The 16,803-nt window shown below is 44.1% G+C and overlaps 1 protein-coding gene across 3 annotated transcripts in view; it reads left to right on the forward strand.

The window, feature by feature from the left end:
* Nucleotides 1–381: 381 nt before the first annotated feature.
* LATS2 (large tumor suppressor kinase 2) overlaps nucleotides 382–16,803 on the forward strand; it is a 63,993-nt gene continuing 47,571 nt past the window's right edge. The window contains exons 1-3 of one of the 3 annotated variants that reach the window (XM_075592278.1): nucleotides 382–461; nucleotides 2,374–2,594; nucleotides 9,711–10,239. In XM_075592278.1, coding sequence (XP_075448393.1) covers nucleotides 9,898–10,239 — 342 coding nt within the window. In that variant the 5' untranslated portion in view covers nucleotides 382–461; nucleotides 2,374–2,594; nucleotides 9,711–9,897. Of the gene's footprint in view, nucleotides 794–2,373; nucleotides 2,595–9,710; nucleotides 10,240–16,803 lie in introns of all 3 variants that reach the window. The other 2 variants (XM_075592276.1, XM_075592277.1) reach the window with 2 other exon arrangements.

Raw genomic sequence — 16,803 nt, forward strand, 5'->3', positions numbered from 1 at the left:
CGTAGTTATTTATGCAATTGTTCTCTCTGAGCTCAGATTCTCACATTTGTTAGCTGGGTTTTTTCCACCCCAAAGTTTGATTTTTTTTATTACACATTTTATTGAGAGAATATGAATGGGTTTTTTTTTTCTTCATAAATGAGCTCAAGAATTATAACTACAAAGCACCAACGTTGTGATTATTCATACATTCGCTTTTACATTAGAGCTAGCGTTTGCATTACTTTTCGGAGAAGGACCGTAACAAATGGTGGCCATGCCACGCTTTACATGGCTCCTCTGGCACGGAGGGGGTTAACCAGCTTAGAGGCCGGTAAGAGGGGGGAACCTCCCCCTTCTCGGAATCGCAAGCCCCGCCCCCCTCCCAACCCTCCTCCAACTCCCAGACCGGCCATCGGGTGACGCAGGCCGTCGGAGCCACGTGACCGCATTGGAATGCAAACAATGCGGCGAACGTCCAAGTGGGTCCCGCCGCGTTCTATCGATTGTGACGAGTTGGAACTTCGGGGGGCAGGGGGAGCAGAGAGAATAGAGACACCCGGGAGGGCTCCAGGGCCGGACCCCGTCAGCAACTCCCGACTACACGAAGCGGGACCCGATCCCACCCGAGGGGTAAACTGCCAGACACGAGCAGTCCGTGCACACACATGCGGTGTGACCCGCGGGACGTGTTAATGACACGTTGTCTGCTGGTGGCTGCGCTGTGTCCCCGGGGGCACTGACAGCGTGTTGCAGCACATGGGAAGGGAGAGTGTAGAGAAGGTCGCTGGGTTGCTGCAGGACCCCTGTGTGTGTGAGTCGGTCTGTTTATTATATGAGGGGGTGTCCCCCTAGTTAAAGGAGTTTTGCTTTTTGTTGTTGTTGGGACTTGTAAAAATACCCATGCAGCATGCGGCGCAGACTGTTGCATTGTAATAACATTAGGTTATTTTATTCTTGCAAGAATTGTAATAACCCTTTCACACACTTAAACTTTTTTTCGGCACTCATAGAGTTGGGTTACTTTTGGGTCAGCTTTGCCAGGGACCATTTAGCACAAAAGGGTGCCTATGTGCATGAGTAGATTGATGCCCCCTATAGATTAAACCGCCTGATAATAACCCAACTCCTAAATGTCCAATTAATAAGAAATGCAGACGTTGTAGATGCTGTCTGCAAACCTTGGTAATGTACAGTATAGGGAAATTGAATGCCTGATAACATTGCAGATCAGAGATCACATTGGCTTTAAGGCGCTCCAGAGAGATGATACTTAATGACAACCGAACGCCTCCATATCTTAGTACTTTGAGTATCAAGGGTCGAAGGGCATCGGCATATGGTCCTACTGAATTTTTGTAAATTGTTGGTAACTCAACTCCTGACGAGAGAAAATAAGAGATTGTGTGATAAATCTATGTCCTAAATGTCATAAATGACCTTTTCCCCCACAAAATTGAAGCGTGTCAAATTCTATTTGAATTGCGCTTTTGTGTGCCTATGTTCTCAATTTATTTCTCGGTTGTTTTGGCGCACAGGAATGGACTGTGCTTGGCGTGCAATGTTAATGGGGTATACTAAAAAAATATATTTCTGTGTGCCATAAAATCCAAATTGTCTGCCAAGTTAAACTAGGTGTAAACCCTAAAAGGACTTAATAGTGTTAGCGCAGAATGACGTTGATATCCATCAACACAAAAATTTATTTTACGCAGCATGGATGTTTTATATCGCTTATTTTCACATTAAGGGTATTTATTATAAGTAATATAACACTAACAATTGATATCTACCAATACACTTTAGAAATAAAAATATAATACCCCTAATGCTGTTTTACTTTAAATAGTATTCATTTATTTCACATAACCCAATGCATAAAAAATAATTTCAAACAGCAAATTCTGCATCATATTTATGAAGTCTTCATACAAGATGCACATTTTTATGAACGTTTGAATCTTAACACTAACATTTTGTCGCACACTTTAAAAAAACAAACAACTTGGTTACATAGGCTCCCAAATCTTACTTTGTGCTGTAGATTTATTTGCAAGGATAGATCCCACGCATATCAAAACACAACACGTGCATGTCCACTATTGAACAATTGTGCTGCTTGCAAGGCATTTGAGGCCACTGGCCCTGACAGGGTTAAGCCCTTAGTGACAGCGATATCCATCTCTGTGTGTTTACATGTCCTAGTATTTTATCTGTAGTTTGTGTGTTTATACGGTAACACTCTGCGTACATGGCTGGCACTATGTCAAATCCCATAATAACAATAACCCACTGATTTTTTTTTTGGTTGGGCCCAGATCATTCCTTTTGCATGAGAGGCACATGTGGGTTTGACTGTACACGAGCTCTGATCAGACTGTACATTCTCCCCAGCTTGGAATGTGCCTCTGTGACTGAGGAGTTTACGCCAAGAGGAAAAAGGAGGCGGCAGAAGGAGGCGGCGGCAGAACTTTCAGCAACTTCGCAAAGAGAAAGGAGCCATCCTTCTTTTGGTTTGCTTCTCTAGACCGTGATTTTAAAGAGAGGTTTCTCTCGATTACACACTACTATGAGATTACCTGGAAGGCACGATCAGGCCTCGGAGATGAGCCAAGGTAATGTACCGCCGGGCAGATTATTCTCTCCCACTCTGGGTCTTGTTGGGACTGGTGTCTAAAACAAATTTGTCAACAGTGCACATCCCTTTAACTCCTCTGAATTGTCGGTCGCCTTGTTTATCAGGAAGATGTTACTGGGCCTGAAATAAATGTGGCAAAGTAACGACACGTGATGGTTTGTGGCTGTATGATGTTGTTGTATGTGTGTTTACTTTGATATGAATGTAGTAAGGGTTTATATGGAGAGAAAAGTAGTGATCGACCCTTTAATCTTAATCAGAGCCTGCAATACACTTGCATTGCATGGATTTTATTGGGGTTAATGTCTGTTGGGATTCATTTCAACAAGGCCACAGAATTCAGGAACTGCTTTTTCGTTGACTTTCTTTGGGCGTTTGAGCAGAGAACCCTGTAGTCCCAGTGAGACCTATAATATGCTGGTTTTGTACTTCCGCTGCAGAGGAAACCATTCAGCTAAAACACGTAGATAAGTTGTTGTGAAAAAAAAATAGTGGTACTGAGCCGTATTGTGTGGCAGCAAATGTCTTTTTAAAAATGGCGACAGAGTTCATTATTGTTTGATGGTGTATTTATGTCAAAAATAAAAATTGAGGGATACATTTTAGAACAGATATTATTTTCTATAAAACAAGAAGTTTAAGTTTTTAAATGAAAAGTTGGTGATACTCCTTTACCTTTTTTTTGTGGTATCGCATTGGCTGGGCGCGGATATATATCGCATTGGCTGGGCGCGGATATATATCGCATTGGCTGGGCGCGGATATATATCGCATTGGCTGGGCGCGGATATATATCGCATTGGCTGGGCGCGGATATATATCGCATTGGCTGGGCGCGGATATATATCGCATTGGCTGGGCGCGGATATATATCGCATTGGCTGGGCGCGGATATATATCGCATTGGCTGGGCGCGGATATATATCGCATTGGCTGGGCGCGGATATATATCTCATTGGCTGGGCGCGGATATATATCGCATTGGCTGGGCGCGGATATATATCGCATTGGCTGGGCGCGGATATATATCGCATTGGCTGGGCGCGGATATATATCGCATTGGCTGGGCGCGGATATATATCGCATTGGCTGGGCGCGGATATATATCGCATTGGCTGGGCGCGGATATATATCGCATTGGCTGGGCGCGGATATATATCGCATTGGCTGGGCGCGGATATATATCGCATTGGCTGGGCGCGGATATATATCGCATTGGCTGGGCGCGGATATATATCGCATTGGCTGGGCGCGGATATATATCGCATTGGCTGGGCGCGGATATATATCGCATTGGCTGGGCGCGGATATATATCGCATTGGCTGGGCGCGGATATATATCGCATTGGCTGGGCGCGGATATATATCGCATTGGCTGGGCGCGGATATATATCGCATTGGCTGGGCGCGGATATATATCGCATTGGCTGGGCGCGGATATATATCGCATTGGCTGGGCGCGGATATATATCGCATTGGCTGGGCGCGGATATATATCGCATTGGCTGGGCGCGGATATATATCGCATTGGCTGGGCGCGGATATATATCGCATTGGCTGGGCGCGGATATATATCGCATTGGCTGGGCGCGGATATATATCGCATTGGCTGGGCGTGGATATATATCGCATTGGCTGGGCGCGGATATATATCGCATTGGCTGGGCGCGGATATATATCGCATTGGCTGGGCGCGGATATATATCGCATTGGCTGGGCGCGAATATATATCGCATTGGCTGGGCGCGGATATATATCGCATTGGCTGGGCGCGGATATATATCGCATTGGCTGGGCGCGGATATATATCGCATTGGCTGGGCGCGGATATATATCGCATTGGCTGGGTGCGGATATATATCGCATTGGCTGGGTGCGGATATATATCGCATTGGCTGGGTGCGGATATATATCGCATTGGCTGGGCGCGGATATATATCGCATTGGTTGAGCGTGCCGATGTATATCGCATTGGTTGAGCGCGCCGATGTATATCGCATTGGCTGAGCGCGCGACTCGATGGGATTAACCTCTCAGATGGACTATTGCTATGTACTTTGATGCTGATCACTTTGGCACTGCAGGGATGAACAAGAGCTACTCGCTTGCTTGTTTCTGCTGGGGGCCATCAGGAAGGGCCACGGTTAGAGCGATGCCCTTCTCCGCAAGCCCTCTATCAGCAGGATCTATAGGGGAGAATGTGATTTGACTTACTTCATCTTGATGGCCAGATGTGGACATAACCTGTTCCAGTGACTGTTTGACAAGCTTGTGAGATACCGTGGAAGTAATTGGTAGAAGATGTGCAAGAGTCTCCTATGTATACTGTATATTTAGTTGGAGGAGTATTTCATGGACCATAGGTCCATGTTGACTTATCCCATGCATAAATGTAGAAGCCCCCTCCTCGGGTAAAGCTGGCATGACATATCACTGTGGCTATTGTAGCTAAGTGCTCAGGCACAAGATAGAGTCATCATTTCATTATAACGGTTCTGGCTATTTCATGTAGCTAGAGATGTAGAGATATATTTAACACCATTAAACATATAATCTAGAATAGTTTATTTTCACTGAAGGCATAAAATAAGAGAGATAGAAGCAGGTACCCTGGTGTGAAAATGAACAGTAGAGACATATTGTAGAAGGCTATTCTCTTATGAAATGCAAAGACGGCCCCTAGACATTAAGGAGACGTGAGTGGGACAAGACCATGAACGTGAGAAAATATTTATTAATATATAAAAACCACTATAACTATTTAATGTCTGGTGAGCTATATAAAGAATGTTATCAGGGAATAGTGCAAATGTGCATGTGTGTACACATATGCACTCACAATTACATACATATGCTGCACATATATACAGGGGCGAGAAAACGTTTGTGAACCATTTAGGATTTTCACATATTTCAATCCCAAAATGCTATTAGATCTTAATTTAAGTCCTAATAATAGATAAAGATAACCTGATCAAACAAATGACACAAAAACATGATACTTGTTCAACATTTATCCACAAATCATTCAACATTCTATATCCTTGTGTGAAAAAGTATGTGAACCGTTAGATTCAGTACCTGGTGGCGCCCCCTTGAGCAGCAATGACTTCAACTAAGCGTTTCCCGTAACTGCTGATCCGTCTCTCACATCGGTTTTGAAGAATTTTGGCCAATTCCTCCTTACAGAACTGCTTCAACTCATTGAGGGCTTCCTTGCACGGACAGCTCGCTTCAGGTCCTGCCACAACATTTCAATGGGGTTTGGGTCCGGACTTTGACAAGGTCATTTTAAAATACGGAATTTCTTCTTCTACAACCATTATTTGGTCGATTTGCCTGTATGTTTAGGATCATTGTCTTGCTGCATGACCCTATTTTGCTTCAGCTCACAGACGAATGGCCTGACATTCTCCTCTAGAATCTTCTGATACAATCCAGAATTCATGGTTGTGTCAATGATGGCAAGCTGTCCAGGTCCTCAGGTAGCAAAGTAGCCCCAAACCATCACACTCCCACCACCATGCTTGAGGGTTTGGGTGAGGTCTTTATGTTCGAACGCAGTGTTTGTTTTTTTTGCCAAACATAAAGTTTCAAGTTTCTCATTGATGCCAAAAAGTGCTACCTTTTTGACTCGTCTGTCCAGAGAACATTGTTCCAGAAGTCTTGTGGATATTCTATGTGCTCTTTGGCTAACTTCCGACGGCAGCAATGTTCTTTTTAGAGAGCAGTGGTTTCCTCTTGGTTAGACTTCCATGAACACCATTGTTCTGTTGAGTTATGAACACTCACATTAGCCAAAGCGAGAGTGGCCTGGCCTACAGATCCTTGGATGTTACTCTGGGGTTCTTTGTGACTTCCTGGATGATTTGCTGGTTTGTTATTGGACAGATTTTGGTAGGATGACAACTCCTGGGTAGAGTGACTGTGGTCTTGAACTTTTTTCATTTGTCTGACAGGGGATTGGTGGGTCCCCAAATCATTAGAATGGTTTTGTAACACTTTCTAGACTGATGAGCATTAATAACTACTTTTCTGAGGTCCTTGGAGATTTATTTTGATCGTGGCATGACGTGTTTCCACACCCCTGTATGGCAAAGACCACTCTCAAAGTTTCTGATCTATATATTAGGTGGGGCCCCCCCAAACCCACACCTGAAGATCTACCTAATTATTTAAAAACCTGATTCTAATTATCCCATTTAATTTAGTTGATAAAACCAGGGTTTCACTTATTTTTTTTTCACATACCCTGACTCTTAATTACTCATTACTCTTAATTATTCATTCATCATTTTGTTTCAGAAGACATGGAATTGGTTAATATAAACCCTATTGAATATTTAAGAAAAGACTGGTTTTGAGTCAAGAAGGAGAAACATGGAAAAACTATGGAATTTCCGTAATTATCATTGCGGTTCTCAAACATTTCCTGGCGTTTGTAGATGGAATTATAATGTATAGGGCAGGGGTGGCAAACTCCAGTCCTCAAGGGCCACCAACAGGCCAGGTTTTCAGGATATACCTGCCTCGGCACAGGTGGCTCAATCAGTGGCTTAGGTCGAAGACTGAACCACCTGTGCTGAAGCAGGGATATCCTGAAAACCTGGCCTGTTGGTGGCCCTTGAATACTGGAGTTGGCCACCCCTGGTAGAGAGCTTGAAAAACCTCCCAGATCTCTTCAAGTGTGCCGTCTAATGTACATAAAATGTAATAGGCTAGTTAGGAGCTCAGAGTATTAAAGTTGCAGAGACGAGGACAGAGTTATGGAGCCAGATTATGTATATCAAAGGGGTTAAAAGGCCCCTACAAGGACACTGTTTTCACATCAATATGTCTCCTAAGTATTGTGAAATCCCCTCGCTTGTATGAAAACAATTTGTGAAAGAGAAATGGTACCTGTCATTGCAGCGTAACCTTTAACTCCCATCTTTGTAGCTCCTTGAGGAAATATACATTAACAGAGAATATACCCCACATTTTGGAGTACGCCTGTCCATTTTGCTTCCCGTGGTACGCAATCTTTCCCTGCTGCGCCCCCCTGTCTGCTTCCATCCCTGCTCTCGTCCCGCCCCCACCGCTCCCTTACCTTGTCTCCGGCTCTCAGCGTCATATGACGCCGTGGGGTCACGTGACCCCGCGTCATCATTTGATGACGCGTGGCCGAACACAAGGTAAGTGAAGTTGCAGAGGCCTCATGCGATCTCCCGACATTAATTTAAATGCCTTGGGGGGAAGAGCGCGGAGCCCCTGAAACCGCTGCGCCCCCCCCCGTGAAAAATCTTGTGCCCCCCAGTTTGCGCACACCTGCTGTGACACAGTGCGATGCCTTGCTGACGGAGTGTGGGTTAATAGGTAAAATGAAACTCGTATAGAAAAAGTTTTTATTAATACAATTGTTTATTGACCCTGGTTACAGGCAAAGTGCCAGCCTTCTTTCTATTGTTCATTTTGGATATTAATTATTATTCCATTATCAGCCAGATAGCTGTAAATTGGCATATATTAATTACTAGCTGATATACCCGGCGTTGCCCGTCATGTAATGTTCTGCCTCCCCCATCCTCCCTCTCAACTCCCTTCCCCCCCTCTTCACAGCTGTTCAGGCTCCCCCCCTTCTCTCCTGACTCCCTCCCCCCCTCTCTCCTGACTCCCTCTCTCACCCCCCCCCTCTCTCCTGACTCCCTCTCCCCCCCCTCTCTTCTGACTCCCTCTCCCCCCCCTCTCTCGTGACTCCCTCTCTCCCCCCCCTCTCTCCTGACTCTCTCCCCTACCCTCTCTCCTGACTCCCCCCCCTCTCTCCTGACTGAATACCACCCCCTGCCTGTCCGCTATGCGCCGCCATCTTACCGGGGGCAGCTGCAGGAGGAAGGGGGTCCTTCCGGAGGCTGCCTGCCCACTGCCTGTCACCCCGCTGGGGCAGGAGGGCCGCGCTTCCCCTCCGTCCGGGAGCCGGGGGAGGGAGAGGGAGAGAGAGAGAGTTGGGAGACGTCATAGAGCCGGGTGACGTCTTAGAGCCACCAATCTGATTGGCCAGAGGCTGAAGACCAATCAGATTCACCGCAGCTAGTACCAACCTTTCGATTTTATATATTAAGATCAGAAAAGATAAGAATTTCCTAGGATCAGTGTAAAATAAAAATGTTAATTTTTTTACTGGACACAAATAAGTTACATTTTCATGCATGATAGGATCAGTTATTTTGGACATACTGTAGCCTTTAACAGCTTTACAGCAGCTACAGTTTGTTGGAATCAGTCAAAAAGATTGCATTAGCTGCACGTTTTATGAGTGTGATTTCAAGCAGCAGTCCAAGCTGTCGTATTATTTATTTTATAATTTTGTTCCCTTTAATATGTGCAGCAATACAATCCACACAATGGTAAGTAATTGGCTAAGTTGCCGATCGATCCGTTCTCCTGTGACTGATCGGCTAAGATTTGGCTCTGGGGCTCACTAAATGGCTGTCAGTGCAGCAGAAGAGGACCAAAGATGCAAAGTTCTGTGGGAAAGATCATGTGACCAGGCAGTCACTAAATACAATTGGTGCACTGCTAGAGAGAGGGCAGGGCTCAAAAAGCGGTGTGCCGGAGCCTGTTTCAGAAGAGGCAGGGGATGTAACTTTGTAAATGGCTGCTATAGGGGGATACATTAAAAATGTCATTCAGAGTTGTTAAAAAAAATTGCTAATTATTTTCTTATAGTATAGAACTGATTTATTAAAAAACAAACACACAAAAAAAACCGTGTAGGATATTGTTTGGTCTGCAGCTTTAAGCACTGGATAATTCTGCTGTTGCACATAAACCATAAGCCAATTTAATCAAATATGTACATTGCACTAAAATGTTTTGCTTTTCAATCTTCCACTACCATTGGAATCCCTTTCTCCAGTGTCTCTGCATTCCTGAAATGTTTAGACCTTTATGCTGCTACTCGGTCAAATAGACCAACAGCTTGCAAAGGCTGCAAATAGCATTGATAGTGATGTATTTGTCACACACCTGCGTGTTTTCACCTGTACAGTGTACGAGTTAGGTACGCACCTGAATGACATTTAGAAATAATATATGGAAACATATTGTCTTTCAGATTGAAAATGAAGAGCTCCACATTGCGAGGTCTGTTCAGGAACTACAAATCCTCCCGTCTGGTTTTACAGAAGGTGAAGGTTTCGTAGGCAGCATGCGTCACCACAATGGATACCTACAACTGAATACTTTGCTCTAAAGCATAGCAGTATAGCAACACTGTATGCCGAGTGTAAACTGGATTAACAATGAGGCCAAAGACTTTCCCTGCAACGTCGTACTCTGGAAACAGCAGGCAGAGACTGCAGGATATTCGAGAGGGATTAAAGCAGCCCTCAAAACATCCAGCTCAGGGGTTACATGTTGGACCTGGCAATGAAACTTTACTGGAACCTAAGGTTCTGCACAGCAAAGATGCAGCAAGGCAGCAGCAACAGCTACGTCAGACAGCAAAGTTCGCACCATATCAGAAAGCACTGAGAGAGATCAGATACTCCTTGCTCCCCTTCGCTAATGAATCTGGAAGTCCGGCTACTGTTGAAGTGAACAGGCAGATGTTGCAGGAGCTGGTGAATGTGGGATGTGATCAGGTATGTAAGATTTATTTGTTCCATGAAATATTTATTGTAAAGAACATTCTCCCCTTTTTACCAAGAACGTTCTCCCCTCCATCCCAAGAATGTTCTCCCCTCTATCCCAAGAACGTTCTCCCCTCCATCCCAAGAACGTTCTCCCCTCCATCCCAAGAACGTTCTCCCCTCCATCCCAAGAACGTTCTCCCCTCCATCCCAAGAACGTTCTCCCCTCCATCTCAAGAACGTTCTCCCCTCCATCCCAAGAACGTTCTCCCCTCCATCCCAAGAACGTTCTCCCCTCCATCCCAAGAACGTTCTCCTCTCCATCCCAAGAACGTTCTCCCCTCCATCCCAAGAACGTTCTCCCCTCCATCTCAAGAACGTTCTCCCCTCCATCCCAAGAACGTTCTCCCCTCCATCCCAAGAACGTTCTCCCCTCCATCCCAAGAACGTTCTCCCCTCCATCCCAAGAACGTTCTCCCCTCCATCCCAAGAACGTCCTCCCCTCCATCCCAAGAACGTCCTCCCCTCCATTCTCCCCTCCAACCCAAGAACATTCCAGAATAGTAATGACTGTGCTGCATTATGAAGTAACAGTGAATAGCAGTGTGAGAGAAACTGAATAAGATGTACTAAAGTCAGACAAGTTGTATGCATTTTAAATAATTTTTTTATGTTTTTCTATAAAGGCATCCAAACCTATTCATGCTACATCCTAGTCAGATGACCAACAAAAAGATGGGGTACTTACAGGGGCAATCCCTCATAGGAGAACTAATTCCACCCACATGTTTTTAGGGGGGGTCTCATCTGAGTAATTGAGTAACTGATACTTTTTTTTAATATATATCTAACTATAGGTTTTTTTAAAAAATTTTTTAGGAAAGTTATATGTGGGAGGGGTTTGATTTCCTCTGGCTGCGCCCTTGTGTGTGATGTCACTGAGTGATCAGTAAGATTTTGTACAGCCAGCTCCGGCTCTATCCTCCCTTATCTTTATTGGCTCTCTGATAAGGACAGGGTGGGATAAGGGGAAAGAAAACTATTGATTTAACATTTCCCCAATCAGAGGCCCCAAAGAAATTCAACAGGCCAATTATGTGGGATTGCACCTTTTTAAATTGGTGGAAGACATTCACCATACAGAGGATGAGGAAATGTAAGCAACCTTAACATCTCAGTGTGTACAAAGCTTTCCAAGACCACTTTAAAACGTGATATAGAATTATATATATATATATATATATATATATATATATTTTTTTTTTTAAAGTATCACTTGTCATTTTTCTAAAGTCTTCATTTACAAATCTTCATGTAATAAGTATAACAGAATAAATATGGGTACAGAGAGGGAAATAAAATTCAGGGACGCTTGTTAGAGGTCCAGAAAGATGCTGACACCTGAGAGATGATTTGGTGAGAACAATAGGCGTATTTAGCTCTAACACTACCATCTCACAACACGATACCCCATTGTTTTGTACTTTGATTGTATATTGACTTTACAAATGAATGTGAACTCAGACCTCAGTGATAACTGGCTTCTGAATTATGTACATTTTTTTTTTTTTAATCGTAGTAGTTGATGGCAAAACTCATGAACTGGATTATAAATCTATGAAAACGGTGAATTATTTCAATGCTGCACAGATTCCCTTACAAAGACAGTCTCCAATTTTACTCTGCTGCTAATCCCTTTGCATTCCTGTGCAAAGTGTATTTGGTGTTTGAGGTCTCAACGCTGTCTCCCAGAGCACCGCAGAATGAACGGGATGTTTTCACGCTAAGCCGTATCAGTTCTGCGCCTAGGAGATCTTGTCATCTGCATTACATTTTGGTCTTGGAATTCAAGTGTTAGCTTATCTTTATTTTTATTGATTGCATTCCAGAATCCTTTGATCTGTCGGTCACGGGTTGCATTTTTTTTTTAGAGTTTTTCACTTGGCAGGCGCCTGCATGCGCATCTCCAAGTTTAATGTGTAAAGGCAGAGCTTGCGTGAGAAGTGGATGCGGTCACATGATCCTGCAGCCATTTTTGTAACGCAAGACATGTACTTAGAGCAGCAGTGTCACTTATTCGCCAACCTTTATGTCGGTTACAGGATAAATAACACTTCTTCTGGACATGTTAACTGTGGCAACTTGTATTTTACTTGTAAGGGAATTTGCGCACGTTCGCTGCCTGCAGAGATGCTATGTCTTCTACGTTCACTAGAAGTCCTCACCAATCACAATCCGTCTGATTGATTGGTGGTCAGGCAATAAGTACTTGCAGAGGCTGGCTGGGGATGTCAGAACCTAAGACCATTCACTTTATTGCCGGGCTCACTGGTATTGTATTTTAGGCTAAGGATAAAGAAAGCATTACATCAAACTCTGCTGTCTCTGCAGAGCAATGGCAAAATGTGCTAAAAATGTTTTGTTGACGCTAAACAAAATGAAATGTAAAATGAGATTCGGCAGTCATCTTGCATGTGTGATGTTATGTATGGCACGATAATAAAAAATGCACAAATGCGCACCAGGGATTAGTGGAAGGTAATTTATTAAAAATACACAAAAACTGAGGGGATCCAACCCCACCTCAGAACAGCTGTGCAGCTGGACGGCTAAGTACTACCAAGGAGAACACCTGATGGTGACTAAACCCTAAGCTGCACAGTATACAAATACAGTAAAAACATGAAAGAAAAAACAAACATGATAACAACCTATCAACAGATTTGTATAGAAACCGCCATAAGGTTGGGCACTGGCAAGGGGAAACGGACACTCACACTGAGACAGTCAGCAGACTCGCGGTGTCTGCACAGGATCCGGATCTCGGCACCGCGGAGATGGATAAAACCGCTGCTGTCTCCTGCAGGCTCCGTCTCAGCTTACCAGCATACACGCGCAGGATGACCTGTCGTGACCTCTACGCGTTTCGTACCAAGTACTTCGTCAGGAGGCACATGGCACATAGGAAAACACGAGGGGTGCTTCAGAGAGGATTAATACTTCCTGTCTGATCCTCATAGGGGTAGCTAGGTACAGAAGTCCTAGATGGGAGCCAGGACTCGATAAAAAAGTATGGGTATCTCAAGAATTTCATATGAAAGAATCTTTAAATAAATCTGTTGTGTCTATACTTCAAATAACCCAGAGTAATATTATAGTATTTATACATGGACTTTAAAAGTAGAAAATTACCTCCAAAGGATTGTAGATTAACCATATATTGCAGGTACATAATCTGCATTGTACTCAATGTTAGATAACATTCTTTTTTTTATAACAAATATAACATTTATTTAACATTCGGAGGCCACTGTTTACTGCCTGCTCGGGGACAACTTTATTTACTTATTTTGATTTTATAATTTATTTTACCTGTGCAGTGAGATCTCCCAAAGTAGATGCAAAGATGTATACCAGGCCTCAAGGGCCACCAACAGGTCAGGTTTTCAGGCGCTCCCTGGTTCAGTACGACTGAGCCATTGATTGAGCCACCTGTGCTGAAGCAGGGATATCCTTAAAACCTGACCTGTTGGTGGCCCTTGAGGACTGGAGTTGGCTATCCCTGATGTGTGTGTGTGTGTGTTTGTGTGTGTGTGTGTTTGTGTGTGTGTGTGTGTGTGTGTGTGTGTGTGTATATATATATATATATATATATATATATATATATATATATATATATATCTATCTCATATGCAGTGCTGAGACCAAAATGAAACTAAAGACCGTGTTATTATTATTATCATTTATGTATAACGTGCCAACATATTCCGTAGTGCAGTACAATAGGGTTGGAAGACGATTAAATAATATTGCATTGGAACAGTAGGTAAGGAGGGCCCTGCACCAAAGGAGCTTACAGTCTATAAGGAAGGGTAATAGAAGGGTGTTCTGTTTAATCAAGGTCACCGTTCTGACGTCACAACAGCCACGTGTGCAACCAGGAACTAACGGGCACTTCACTTACAGCTCCGGTTGGTACTAATTCCAAGTGAGTGCAGTGTAAATGAGCTAATGGAACGGACTGCATTAGCAGGCGGTTATACAAGACTAGCTTACCAGGGACCTCTCCTCCCCCTCCCATGATGTTACCTGGGCTTATTGCAGGCAAACTGGTATCTGATGCTATATACTTACCTGGCTCACAGTCTATTGAGAGCTCTCTGTAATACACAAACTGGGAACACCCACTTAAGGGGATTTACTACTCACCCCTGAGTCCATTAATAATTTCTAGCCTGCGACAACCAGCAGCTAGATCAGGTACCACTGTACCATCATATATTCCCTAATCATTCCAAGACTAGCTTACCAGGGACCTCCCTCCCCTTGTCCTATGTTTTTAGAGTTTTTATTACTAGGCGGACTGACACATAGATAATATAAATATCTATACACACAGTGTATTGACATTTCCCAGTAACACACTCAGGCCATCATACTATATGGCAGGCTAGCATTCCAATAATGGGAACACATACTTTAAGGGAGTTACTCAGGTCACCCCGGGGTTTTCTGTAAATTCTAGCCTGCTGCAATTACACTAGGTACTACCATCTACCATCACCTAGCTCATTTAACAAGGATAGGTACCCATCCTTCCTTGTATAGTACTGCTGCACCCAGATAGGACAGCACTACTTTATCCTTAGTTCCTGGATCTTGTCACATTTACCACTGTATGTATTATTTTTATTTCATTGTATATGCCAATATTATACCTATATTCTATGTTGGCATTTATTTTATACTCCATTTATTAGAAGTACATTTGTATCCTACCTGCACTATACAATCAGTTAGAGTGCAGCACACAGTGCTTTCCTCTTTAGGTGCTTCACATTACTATTCCTGTTTTTGCACTGTCAATTACTACACAACCACTACATTCTTGAACTACTAACTAGCTGAGCGAGGAGTGTTTTCTCTTACATAATACATTTTGTTCTGTTTAATCGGTTTAAACTAGGTGATGGCTACAAAGAAAGCAAAATATCTTGAAACCCTTTCTAAAAGTTTTATCCTGGAGATGTTTGTAAAAATGATATCCTGAAATGTAGGGTGGATTTTGCTGCTATGTCCTGACTCTTTGGTCATTGTTCATAGACTGGGCGCGCATTAATCTGCTAACGCTCTCAAGGGGGTGCAGATTATAGCCACCACTTCTCAGAATGCCTGTCATCGTACGTTAAAGCTTAAATCCCTAAATGTAACCCGCTAAACCTATAACACCTGTACACCGTGCTCCCAGCCAGGTGGAAATGCAGCTGAAAAGTGAGCTGGCAATGATCATTTTGTCACTGTAGCCAACATGGACCAAGAACAATGAGTGGCATTCACAGTATTTGCAGTTGTGGGTAGTAAATGGTTCAGGTCAATTCAGGATCCTGTGGTGTAACAAATGCAGCTTGTTTTATTTATCGCAGCTGGCATTGTTTTCAGAGTATGGTCAAAACTCTGACAGGAATACCAGGGGAAAAAAAAAAAAATATATATATATATCTCTATCTGCCCCTCTCCACTTCCCTAGTTTGCAAATGCCTCATTCTGCTGGATATAGACCAACTGTGGTCTTTCTCCCTCCTAATAGAGGTAATTGAGAATTTTAATCCTAATAGAGGTATATTAGTATTTTATCTGGTAGTGTTAGGACTTGCGAACGGGTGTCTGCCTTGTCGTGGCTCGCAAGCTTACAACGCTTTGGCCAAAGGGTTAAACTAAATGACCCTATTTCAAGAGAATATATAAGTATTTTACTGTGTATTTCTGTCATGTTGGATGTAGCATTGGGCTTCTCTGTCGTCTGTTGTATGTGTATGTGTATGTATATGTATATATATACAATATATATATATTCCGATTTAGGCTAAGGCCCCGTTGCACGCGTCCGCGGCGCGTGCAACTCACTGCACTGCGGTCTGCAGGAAACTTTTTTCGGAGTGGGGGGTGGGGGGGGGGGGAGGCGTGGCCACCTCTAGTTCTGCTCACAGTCCAAGCGTCACAATTCATAGGGTGGTGATGGCATCAGAAACTCTGAATGTGCCATGTCGCCGCAGGGCAGCTTGCCGCGAGCCTGACCCGATAAGCCAGGTCTGCCGCGCCGGAACGCCTGCTCTGACAAGCCAGGCCTGATGAGTGCATTTTTAAATGTCCCACGCGGGACTGCTACACTGCCTGACTTGCCGGAGCAGGTAGACCAGACGCGCCGATGCCCCATTTATAAATATCCCGCGCGAGGCATTTAAACATGCACTTGCCAGGCCAGTCCTGTCGGAGCGAGCGGTCTGGTGCGTGCGGCAAAATGTCCAGCGGCGAGCTGCCCTGTGGCGACATGTCCTGGCGGTTTTGTTGGTCGTGGCCAAACATCCTAGACCGTCAGAAACGTCCCCTTTCCTCATGTGTTGTCTCCACTACTCTGAAGTTGTGTTAGCCTCCGTGTGTATGGTGGGCGAGGCGGACGGAGGGAGCCCCCCAGACAGGAATCCCTCACACTCATGGCAGGTAATAGTGAGGGGGGGTGGAGGGGGAGAGGGAGATGCAGCAGACCACCGCAGTGAGCCGGCATCGGCAACAAGAGCA

Source organism: Ascaphus truei, chromosome 3 (assembly GCF_040206685.1).
Source record: "Ascaphus truei isolate aAscTru1 chromosome 3, aAscTru1.hap1, whole genome shotgun sequence".
NCBI classification, from domain to species: domain Eukaryota; kingdom Metazoa; phylum Chordata; class Amphibia; order Anura; family Ascaphidae; genus Ascaphus; species Ascaphus truei.